We start from the raw sequence: 12361 nt of genomic DNA, 5'->3' as shown, positions 1-12361 counted from the left end.
AAGCGTAGGCCTGACAAGAGAGCAGACAAGTCTGCAGTCATGTCCCGCCTTGCAGACAGTCTCCGCATGCCCAGGTGTGATTTCCCAACTCTCTCTCCCTGGCGCTGGGGGTGGCGCGGGTGCCCCAGACTCTGTCACTTCCCAGCACGCTGTTATTGTGCAGTCTGGGGGTTCCCCTGCCTCATGTTACCTCCTGACCCACTGCTCACGTTCCTCTGCTTCAGCCCCTGCTAACCTACCCTAACGATTGCCCCATGAGCCACTGCAGTGTCGCCCGGCCACACATCCCTTTTCCCTTTCACAGCAAAGCAGCTGATTGATTCTGAGAAATCACACAGCAGTAAGGAAACAAACAAGAGAGGAAGCTGCCCATCCCACCCTGCAAATTGCTCACAGTATAAATAACATCCCAGCTAGGTGTAGCCAGCTACTGAGGCTGGTATCAGCTGTGGGGCCCAGAGCCATAAACAAGGGCTTATCTGTGAGCCCCAGAGGCAGCTGGCTGGAGGAAGCAGAACATCTGACACCTGCAGCCAGCTTGGAATACCAGAGGTGATAAGCAAAATCAGCTTCTCCCACAGTTGCCAACTTTCACAGGGTAAATAGGGGAAGCTGCCAGCGGCTGTCCACACTGTGTGATCATCCCACTTCAAAGTTCAACCTTAAACACACACCCAGAATTGCAGGTTGCAAACAAAACTTTCCAAACCTGAACAGAGTGCAAAGCAATGTGGCCAGTCACCTAAAGTCCAAGCCCCGTCCGGGGTGCCCAGACTCCCCAAATGACGCCAGCTTGAACAACCGTCCCAAAGTACCTAAACAAAAGGCCCTTTGCGCCCTCCGGGGCTCTACCCACATGTCTTACTCTTACCAGCGCGCTGGCCCCCCAGGGTTTTCCCACTGAGAGTCCAAATGCCCCGTCCATCACCCTGATCATAGAATCATAGAATACCAGGGTGGGAAGGGACCTCAGGAGGTCATCTAGTCCAACCCCCTGCTCAAAGCAGGACCGATCCCCAACTAAATCATCCCAGCCAGGGCTTTGTCAAGCCTGACCTTAAAAACCTCTAAGGAAGGAGATTCCACCGCCTCCCTAGGTAACGCATTCCAGTGCTTCACCACCCTCCCAGTGAAAAAGTTTTTCCTAATATCCAACCTAAACCTCTTCCACTGCAACTTGAGACCATTACTCCTTGTTCTGTCATCTGCTACCACTGAGAACAGTCTAGATCCATCCTCTTTGGAACCCCCTTTCAGGTAGTTGAAAGCAGCTATCAAATCCCCCATCATTCTTCTCTTCCGTAGACTAAACAATCCAAGTTCCCTCAGCCTCTCCTCATAAGTCATGTGTTCCAGCCCCCGAATCATTTTTGTTGCCCTCCGCTGGACTCTTTCCAATTTTTCCACATCCTTCTTGTAGTGTGGGGCCCAAAACTGGAAACAGTACTCCAGATGAGGTCTCACCAATGTCGAATAGAGGGGAACGATCATGTCCCTCGATCTGCTGGCAATGCCCCTACTTATACATCCCAAAATGCCATTGGCCTTCTTGGCAACAAGGGCACACTGTTGACTCATATCCAGCTTCTCGTCCACTGTAACCCCTAGGTCCTTTTCTGCAGAACTGCTGCCGAGCCATTCGGTCCCTAGTCTGTAGCGGTGTATGGGATTCTTTCGTCCTAAGTGCAGGACTCTGCACTTGTCCTTGTTGAACCTCATCAGATTTCTTTTGGCCCAATCCTCTAATTTGTCTAGGGCCCTCTGTATCCCATCCCTACCCTCCAGCGTATCTACCTCTCCTCCCAGTTTAGTGTCATCTGCAAACTTGCTGAGGGTGCAATCCACGCCATCCTCCAGATCATTAATGAATATATTGAACAAAACCGGCCCCAGGACCGACCCCTGGGGCACTCCACTTGATACCGGCTGCCAACTAAACATGGAGCCATTGATCACTACCCGTTGAGCCCGACAATCTAGCCAGCTTTCTATCCACCTTATAGTCCATTCATCCAGCCCATACTTCTTTAACTTGCTGGCGAGAATACTGTGGGAGACTGTGTCAAAAGCTTTGCTAAAGTCAAGGAACAACACATCCACTGCTTTCCCCTCATCCACAGAGCCAGTTATCTCGTCACAGAAGGCAATTAGATTAGTCAGGCATGGCTTGCCCTTGGTGAATCCATGCTGACTGTTCCTGATCACTTTCCTCTCCTCTAAGTGCTTCAGAATTGATTCCTTGAGGACATGCTCCATGATTTTTCCAGGGACTGAGGGGAGGCTGACTGGCCTGTAGTTCCCAGGATCCTCCTTCTTCCCTTTTTTAAAGATGGGCACTACATTAGCCTTTTTCCCGTCGTCCAGGACTTCCCCTGATCGCCATGAGTTTTCAAAGATAATGGCCAATGGCTCTGCAATCACATCCGCCAACTCCTTTAGCACTCTTGGATGCAGCGCATCCAGCCCCATGGACTTGTGCTTGTCCAGCTTTTCTAAATAGTCCCGAACCATTTCTTTCTCCACAGAGGGCTGGTCACCTCCTCCCCATGCTGTGCTGCTCAGTGCAGTAGTCTGGGAGCTGACCTTGTTCGTGAAGACAGAGGCAAAAAAAGCATTGAGTACATTAGCTTTTTCCACATCCTCTGTCACTAGGTTGCCTCCCTCATTCAGTAAGGGGCCCACACTTCCCTTGACTTTCTTCTTGTTGCTAACATACCTGAAGAAACCCTTCTTGTTACCCTTAACATCTCTTGCTAGCTGCAACTCCAGGACTGATTTGGCCTTCCTGATTTCACTCCTGCATCCCCGAGCAATATTTTTATACTCATCCCTGGTCATTTGTCCAATCTTCTTGTAAGCTTCTTTTTTGTGTTTAAGATCAGCAAGGATTTCACTGTTAAGCCAAGCTGGTCGCCTGCCATATTTACTATTCTTTCCACACATCGGGATGGTTTGTCCCTGTAACCTCAATAAGGATTCTTTAAAATACAGCCAGCTCTCCTGGACTCCTTTCCCCCTCATGTTATTCTCCCAGGGGATCTTGCCCATCAGTTTCCGGAGGGAGTCAAAGTCTGCTTTTCTGAAGTCCAGGGTTCGTATTCTGCTGCTCTCCTTTCTTCCTTGTGTAAGGGGACTGTTGCCTCCTTACTAACATTCAGTTAATAATAATAACATTATTCCATCCTTGCTACAAGCCTGAACCAAGAACTTTGCCACCACTGTATGTCATTGATTCCATTGAACCCTTTCTAGCTCTCATCTCTATTTCTTTCCTTTTATGAATAAACCTTTAGATTTTAGATTCTAAAGGATTGGCAACAGTGTGATTTGTGGGTAAGATCTGATTTGTACATTGACCTGGGTCTGGGGCTTGGTCCTTTGGGATCGAGAGAACCTTTTTTCTTTTACTGGAGTATTGGTTTTCATAACTATTCGTCCCCATAAGGAGTGGCACTGGTGGGGATACTGGGGAACGGTAGTGTCTGAGGGAATTGCTTGTGTGACTTGTGGTTAGCCAGTGGGGTAAAATCAGAGTCCTCTCTGTCTGGCTGGTTCGGTTTGCCTTGGTGTGCAAAGGACCCCCAGCCTTGGGCTGTGACTGCCCTGCTCTAAGCGATTTGTCCTGAACTGACACTGACACTCTCAGAAGTGTCCCACCAAGGGCAGCATCGTAGGGACTCTCCGTTCTCCCAAAACAGATGTCCCTGGCAAGGAGATTGTGGGCTAGTCTACACTACAGTTAGGTCAACCTCACCGTACGCTCAGGGCTGTGAGCAGTGTCACACCCACTGCGATATACAGTAGTTAAGCCTAGACGCTGCTAGGTCAACAGACGACCTCACTGTTAGACCCTGTAATAGAGTTCTCCCTATGGGATGGGGAGCGAGCAGGTACCTGACAAAGTGTTGGTATATAATACTCTAAATGTTCTTTACTGATTTCAAAACAAATTTTACTCACTTCGCATTCACACCCCAAACATACTATACCAGAGTCCAAAGGTCAGAATGGTCCCGAGGGCCAGTCGAGGTTCCTTCTGTCAGGATAAGATCATAAGATGCAGGGAGCCAGCGAAAACCACATCTATATCCACACGGGACTCTGGATCAATAAACGACTCCGATTTGCAGAAATCATAGGCATGCGTTTATAGTCCATTTCGTCGCATCCTTGGTTCTTTGCTTTTGTTTACTAGGCCTTCTACCCACACAATTCCGAAGAGACAATCCTGGGGGGGCCACCATGATCCAAGGCATGCCATTTCCTCCAATTCTTATACAATTTTATATCCGTCCAGCTCGTGGTGTTTCCTTTTCTGATGATTTTCCGTATCTGTCTCAGAGCATGAGATTGTTAGAACTATTTGTGCAAAAACAGTCCTTGACCTTAAGTCCTTGCTTCGGTTGCTAACTTGCAACACATGTATTCGTGTCAAGCAGGTGTTGTGACATGGGACGCAGCAGGGAGGGGGAGTGTTGACCTGGGAATGTGCCCTGGGGATGGGAGACCTGAGAGCCTGTCACCTGAGCCAGGAGTGGGAGGGGGAGGTAACACCTCTGCCCGGGAATGTGGACGGAGGCTGCAGCAGGGAGCCTGCTGGGGGGGTTTAGTTTCAGTTTTGGTGCTGGGTGGAGGAACGCAGGGAACCCCAGGGCTGGGGTCCAAGCTCCCTGCTCCCCCAGAAGGACTTGACTGAGGGGTCCTGGTTGTACCCACAGCTCTGTTTGTTCCTGTTGTCCAATAAACCTTCCATTTTACTGGCTGGCTGAGAGTCTCAGTGAATCCCAGGAAGAGGGGTGCAGGGCCTGGACTCCCCCACACTCCATGACACGTGTCATTCATACCAGGCCGCAATGACCTATAACATATTACATGGATATATGAATCACAGTGTAGATTCATATAGATATATATCCCAACCTCACTACTGCCTCTCGGAGAGGCGGATTCACCACCGCGATGGGAGAACCCCGTCCATCGCTGTAGTCAGTGTCCACACTGCAGCTCCGTGGCTCTCACATTGCTCGTGCAGACACGGCCTCAAATGTTCCGCTCTCTTGAAGCAGGGACCCCAGTCACCTGGGCGCCTGTCCACGGAGCTCCAGTGGCAGCCCAAAGGGATGTCTGTGTGTTTAAAGAAAAGGAGGACTTGTGGCACCTTAGAGACTAACCAATTTATTTGGGCATGAGCTTTCGTGAGCTACAGCTCACTTCATCGGATGCATGCTGTGGAAACTGCAGAAGACATTATATGCACAGAGACCATGAAACAAAACTTCCTCCCACCTCACTCTCCTGCTGGTAATAGCTTATCTAAAGTGATCATCAAGTTGGGCCATTTCCAGCACAAATCCAGGTTTTCTCACCCTCCGCCCCCGCCCCCCCCCCCACACACACACAAACTCACTCTCCTGCTGGTAATAGCCCATCCAAAGTGACCACTCTCTTTACAATGTGCATGATAATCAAGGTGGGCCATTTCCAGCACAAATCCAGGTTTTCTCACCCCCCCCCCACACACACAAACTCACTCTCCTGCTGGCAATAGCTCATCCAAACTGACCACTCTCCTTACAATGTGCATGACAATCAAGGTGGGCCATTTCCAGCATAAATCCAAGTTTAACCAGAACGTCTGGGGGGGGGTAGGAAAAAACAAGGGGAAATAGGCTACCTTGCATAATGACTTAGCCACTCCCAGTCTCTATTTAAGCCTAAATTAATAGTATCCAATTTGCAAATGAATTCCAATTCAGCAGTTTCTCGCTGGAGTCTGGATTTTAAGTTTTTTTGTTGTAAGATAGCGACCTTCATGTCTGTAATCGAGTGACTAGAGAGACTGAAGTGTTCTCCGACTGGTTTATGAATGTTATAATTCTTGACATCTGATTTGTGTCCATTTATTCTTTTACGTAGAGACTGTCCAGTTTGACCAATGTACTTGGCAGAGGGGCATTGCTGGCACATAGTGGCATATATCACATTGGTGGATGTGCAGGTGAACGAGCCTCTGATAGTGTGGCTGATGTTGTTAGGCCCTGTGATGGTGTCCCCTAAATAGATATGTGGGCACAGTTGGCAACGGGCTTTGTTGCAAGGATAGGTTCCTGGGTTAGTGGTTCTGTTGTGTGGTATGTGTTTGTTGGTGAGTATTCGCTTCAGGTTGGGGGGCTGACTGTAGGCAAGGACTGGCCTGTCTCCCAAGATTTGTGAGAGTGTTGGGTCATCCTTCAGGATAGGTTGTAGATCCTTAATAATGTGTTGGAGGGGTTTTAGTTGGGGGCTGAAGGTGACGGCTAGTGGCGTTCTGTTATTTTCCTTGTTAGGCCTGTCCTGTAGTAGGTGACTTCTGGGAACTCTTCTGGCTCTATCAATCTGTTTCTTCACTTCCGCAGGTGGGTATTGTAGTTGTAAGAATGCTTGATAGAGATCTTGTAGGTGTTTGTCTCTGTCTGAGGGGTTGGAGCAAATGCGGTTGTATCGCAGAGCTTGGCTGTAGACGATGGATCGTGTGGTGTGGTCAGGGTGAAAGCTGGAGGCATGTAGGTAGGAATAGCGGTCAGTAGGTTTCCGGTATAGGGTGGTGTTTATGTGACCATCGTTTATTAGCACTGTAGTGTCCAGGAACTGGATCTCTTGTGTGGACTGGACCAGGCTGAGGTTGATGGTGGGATGGAAATTGTTGAAATCATGGTGGAATTCCTCAAGGGCTTCTTTTCTTTTTTGTGTTTAACCTTTCAACGCTGTAGCGCTCTTCGACCTTTACACAGCCCCCAGCGTGGGTGTCCTGGAGAGGGGTGTTTGCAGCAGGGCAGGGCAGAGCCCTGATATGTTATTAACCATGTTATTAAATTATTAGGGGGCTGGGGCACATGACTTATGAGGAGAGGCTGAGGGAACTGGGATTATTTAGTCTGCAGAAGAGAAGAGTGAGGGGGGATTTGATAGCAGCCTTCAACTACCTGAAGGGGGGTGTCACAGAGTCCCTGGGCGATGCTCTGGAACTGCTCCCCATGAAGCCAGGCAGGACTCTGGGGAAGTCTCCCTTCTGTGAGCAGCCTGTCTGCAGGACACACAGCTCACCCGGCTCCACCTTCCTGGGTCTGACCTCGGAGCATTCAGCCTTCTCTGCCCCTCCGTGCGCTTCCCCCAGCGAGTCCACCCAGGCGGGGTCCTGGGGAAGCCAGAGGGTCCTGTCCCCCAACTCCGCAGTCAGACGTGACTCTCAGCCAGCCAGTAAAACAGAAGGTTTATTAGACGACAGGAACATGGTCTAACACAGAGCTTGTAGGTGCAGAGAACAGGACCCCTCAGCCGGGTCCATTTTGGGGGCAGTGAGCCAGACAACCACATCTGCCCTTCACTCCACGTCCCAGCCAGCCCCCAACTGAAACTCCCTCCAGCCCCTCCTCCTCTGGGCTTTGTCCCTTTTCCAGGCCAGGAGGTCACCAGATTCCTCTGTTCTCCAACCCTTTAGCTCTCACCTTGCAGGGGGGAAGGGCCAGGCCATCAGCTGCCAGGAAACAGGGTGTCGGCCATTCTCTTTGTCCAGACCCCTGCACACACCTGCCCTCTAGGGCTCTGCAATGATCATACACCCTTACCCCACCCCCTAGAGACTTAAGAACTGCATAGGGGAAACTGAGGCACCCCCACACTATTCAGAGGAAACATTAAGAACAGTCCCACTTTGTCACAGTGACCCACCTGCCAAACATGTCAGTGTCACATCACAGCGCAAGGGCCAGCCCCACAGACCTCACTGCACTGTTTGCAAACCTGAGGGAACCAGGAACACGGTCAACCAGAGGCTTCATGGAGTTCGGCCGATAAGAACATAAGACTATCTGGTCTACAAAATCATGACTGGGATGGAGAAAGTAAACAAGGAAGTGTAATTTACTCCTTCTCATAACACAAGAACTAGGAGTCACCCAATGGAATTAACAGGCAGCAGGTTTAAAACAAACAAAAGGAAGCATTTCTTCACACAACACACAGTCAACCTGTGGAACTCCTTGCCAGGGGATGTTGTGAAGGCCAAGAGTATAACAGGGTTCAAAAAAGAACTAGATAAATTCATGGAGGGTAGATCCATCAAAGGCTATTAGCCAGGATGGGCAGGGATGGTGTCCCTAGCCTCTGTTTGCCAGACGCTGAGAATGGGCGACAGGGGATGGATCACTTGGTGATTCCCTGTTCTGTGCATTCCCTCTGGGGCACCGGGCATTGGCCACTGTCAGCAGACAGGATACTGGGCTAGATGGACCTTTGGTCTGAGCCAGTCTGGCCGCTCTTATGTTCTTATGTTTAAAGCCGAGGGGACCAGGAACACGGGCGACCGGAAGCTCGAGGGGTTTGGCAGATACGGGCAGAGCTGTAACTAGACATATTTGCACCCCCTGCTGGTTTTTTCCAGCATTTCTCCACCCCCGTGACTCTGTGCCCTGGGCGGCTGCCCCACTTGCCCCCCTGGCTCTGGCCTTGGCTGAGGGGTCCTCAGGCCAGCACCTGCCCACTCCGTGCTGCGCTCACATCAGCCCCCCTGGCCCCACCTGGCACACACGGGCCCATCCAGCGAGCGGCCAAACGCTTCCCACCAGCAGCCCAGCAGGGCAGGCGGCACATGGCCGGTCACTGGCAAACGCTTCTGGGAACTTCAGGTCCCACTGCAGGAAAAACAACTTTCAAAAGCCAGCAGTTGCTCAATACCTGGCACGGCCAACGAGTGACGTCGCTGGAGCTATAAATAGGGGCCTGACTGGAGGGAGACTCACCTGGTGTCTGCAGGTGGCTTCCACTCCCAGAGATGATGGGGAAAGTCGCCTTCTCCCTGCTCCTCGCCCTGGCTCTGGTGACCCTCGGGGTCTCCTCAGGGAGAAAGGTATGGGGCAGGGCGAGGGGCCAAGGGGGCTGGGTGCTGGCTCTGGGACGTCTCAGGTGGGGCAGGGCGAGGGGCCGAGGGGGCTGGGTGCTGGCTCTGGGCTGTCTCAGGTGGGGCAGGGTGAGGGGCCGAGGGGGCTGGGCGCTCGCTCTGGGCTGTCTCAGGCGGGGCAGGGCGAGGGGCAGAGGGGGCTGGGCGCTGGCTCTGGGACGTCTCAGGTGGGGCAGGGTGAGGGGCCGAAGGGGCTGGACGCTCACTCTGGGCTGTCTCAGGCAGGGTGAGGAGCCGAGGGGGCTGGGCGCTGGCTCTGGGACGTCTCAGGTGGGGCAGGGCGAGGGGCCGAGGGGGCTGGGCGCTGGCTCTGGGCTGTCTCAGGTGGGGCAGGGCAAGGGGCTGAGGGGGCTGGACGCTCACTCTGGGCTGTCTCAGGCGGGGCAGGGCGAGGGGCCGAGGGGGCTGGGCGCTGGCTCTGGGACGTCTCAGGTGGGGCAGGACGAGGGGCCGAGGGGGCTGGGCGCTGGCTCTGGGACGTCTCAGGCGGGGCAGGGTGAGGGGCCGAGGGGGCTGGACGCTCGCTCTGGGCTGTCTCAGGCCAGGCAGGGTGAGGGGCCGAGGGGGCTGGGCGCTGGCTCTGGGCCGGGTCAGGGGGCTCTTGCTTGGGGCAGGATGGCGTGACAACCTGGGGTGAGGAGCAATGGGGTCAGGCACTGAAATGAGTCTTGGGGAGGCAAGAGGGGGGTAGGGACTTTCCCCCCGCCGCGATTTTACTCTCCAGGGAAAGCAGCAGCATCTCTTGCAGCAGCGTTTGGACTGAGCCGCTTCACGTCCCAGTGGGGAGATTCCCCCTCCAGCAAAGGGCAGGGACAGGAATGGCTCCGGGGTTTGTTGTTTTATTGTGACGGGAAAGAACTCCCGGGGCGCCCGGCAGATGAATGTCGCAGTGGGTGGGCAAAGGGGTGGGGCAGGAAATGCCCCCCGTGAATGTGTGACAATGGGCAGTGCGGTGCTTGGGGTGCCCTAAAACCCAGAGCAAGCTGGGGGAGCCGTGTCACAGCCGGCAGACACAGCTGGGCAAGCAGGCGCACAGTGTGAGGGGGCCAGATGCAGCAGGCTCGGCTCTGCAAAGCTCCCAATCTTCAGCACTAGGACACAAGACTCCCTTCGATTTGATAGCATGACACCCCCTTTTCTGGCTGCTGGTCACCTTCAGGGTGTTTGGCACCGGGATCCTGTGGCCGGGCCTGTGCGAGGGTAGAGCAGGGTGAATTGGGCACGCGGGAATTCCCAGCCTGGATTCCTCCATGGGGCCGATTAACTCAGTTTCCCATCGCTAAACCTAGCCAATACCAGCTTCTTCAGAGGAAGGTGTGTGGAAGCATGAAGGAGACAGTAACCGGATTAAAGTGCCCCAGAAGAGCTTCTGCCTGAACCCAGCAGTCAGGGGTGCACTCCTGCCCAGAAGCAGGAGGGGTCAGAGCCCTCCCAAAACTTGTATGTGTTTTAATCGTTACTGTTCTATTTCAGTCTGGTTTCATTCACCATAGAAACATCTGAGCCTTTTCTGAACGCTGCTAAGCTTGTGGCCTTGATGAAATCATGTGGCAGAGAGTTCCACAGACTGTGCAGAGTATGAGAAAGTATTTCCTTTGGATCAGTTTTAAATTTGCTGCCTTTCAGTTTTATGTAATGTTCCTGTGTGATGAGAATGAGCAGCAGCACCCAGGAACCTCCTTTGTCCTAGTCACTATCATGTGTCCCTCTGTCATGTTAGCTCTTATTTGTCACCTCTCTGTCTCCCCCCCTCCATCTCTACCCATCCTTGTCACCCCTTTGCGAACCCCTCGACTCCCGCAGTGTCTGGTTTGAAGGGGGGAGGCCAAAACGGAACACGGGCTCCTCGGAAGGGCTTCCCAGGGATTTATAGAACATACCAAAAAAACAATGTTAAGAGACTGGTAAGAAAAAGTCAAGCGCTCAAAAGTTAGGAAATACCAGGTTGCCCAGACAACCTGAATTCATCCGCTCCATGCTACAGTCTCTAATTCCACAGTCACAGCCCGGCCCCTGCCCAGTCGGTGCACACAGGCTCATCGGATGCCTTGTTATGCCATATTTGCTTTTATGCTCGTTATTCCGGTGTGGCCCTGGGCTTCATTTACTGCGCACTGTTTAAAGCCTGCACAGAACACCGAGCTGCTCATGTCCTCCTGGGTTTCTCCAAGTAGCTCTTCCTGGAGTATTTTAGTGGGTTACAAATATTCATGAGTTTCTGTTCCTGGAAATCCTTGGGAAGGGCTCTGAAACGAGCGAGGAGAATGCTTTGCCTAGAACATCTGCCTTATGGTGAGAGAAAGCGGCTCGAGCTATTTAGTTTCTCACAGAGACGGCTCAGCGGTGACTGGAACATGGAGCAGAAATCCCTACGCGGGGCAGAGATTTCAGAACCAGCCAGCCACTTGATCTAGCAGCCAAAGGCAGAACAAGACTAGAAATCAGGTGCAAATTTTAACAGAGGGGAATTAACCTTGGGAATGCCTGACCTAGGGACGTGGTGGAGTTTGAAAGTCAAGACTGGGCGTCGTCCTCAGAGCTCTGCTGTAGCACAGCCAGCAGGGACGCTCGTGATCCGCAGGGCCCTTCGGCCCCTAAAATCCATGGTATGAAGTGCCCCCATTTTACAGGTGGGGAACGGAGATGCCAAGGTCAAGGCAGATCTGTCACAAGTGTTGGCTCATTTTGGATGTCCTATTTGTGAGGCCGAGGGTCTGGTTTGTCAGAGAACTTGGCGTTTGACAGCGCTCTCCTCGCTCAAAGCCCAGCTCCCGCTGACTGCAGGGGTGAGCGCCCCGCGCTTCTGCAAATCTCAGCCCCATCGTCTCGGGTCAGGCGCCCAGAAAATGAGCGCACTGGGGCTCTTTGTGCAAAGGCTGGTGCAGGTGACTTGCCCAGCATCACCTGAGACCCGTGTGGCAGAGGCAGGGACAGAATCTCATCTCAAGGGCAGCATTCAGCTTCCACCATGACACCATCCTCTCTCTTCCTGCAGTCCCCTGCCTCAGTCACTCGCACCTTCCAGCTTCTGCAACAAATGAGGCAGGGGTCCTACAGACCACAGCTCATTCCCTGCACAGCCCCAGGTCAGCCCCAGAGCAGGTCTGTACCGAGCACTGAATGAGATGGGTCCTGTAGGAAACTAGCGTGTGAGCTTGTAGTTAAAGACATGGACCTCGCTGCCATGAGATCTCACTGAAGCCATCAGCTGAGCAGGCTTTGGAGAGGGGCTGCGTGTTCCTGTGGGCAATGGGAACAGCCGGAGACATTGTGCAAGGAGAAAAACACAGCACAGGAAGGGATCTGACCCCAGAGCCAGCCATTCCCTGCAGGTTTGGGGCAGAGAATCCGATCACAGACCCATGCTCTGTTCCTCTCCTGGTTTGTGGGTCTGGCTCCCGTGTTCAGCGCTCTCAGGGGCATGGC

General features: G+C 52.8%; 1 protein-coding gene across 2 annotated transcripts in view; it reads left to right on the top strand.

Moving 5' to 3' along the window:
- The first annotated feature begins 8727 nt into the window (after positions 1 to 8727).
- The window catches only part of LOC102930680 (avidin), a 71253-nt gene continuing 67619 nt past the window's right edge, over positions 8728 to 12361 (top strand). For both annotated transcript variants that reach the window (XM_043546534.1, XM_037901827.2), the window contains exon 1: positions 8728 to 8884. In XM_043546534.1, coding sequence (XP_043402469.1) covers positions 8810 to 8884 — 75 coding nt within the window. In that variant the 5' untranslated portion in view covers positions 8728 to 8809. The remainder of the gene's footprint in view (positions 8885 to 12361) is intronic.

Source organism: Chelonia mydas, chromosome 5 (genome assembly GCF_015237465.2).
Source record: "Chelonia mydas isolate rCheMyd1 chromosome 5, rCheMyd1.pri.v2, whole genome shotgun sequence".
NCBI lineage: Eukaryota > Metazoa > Chordata > Testudines > Cheloniidae > Chelonia > Chelonia mydas.
Note: the sequence above shows the minus strand (reverse complement) of the source record. Positions and strands in the feature narration are given on the sequence as shown.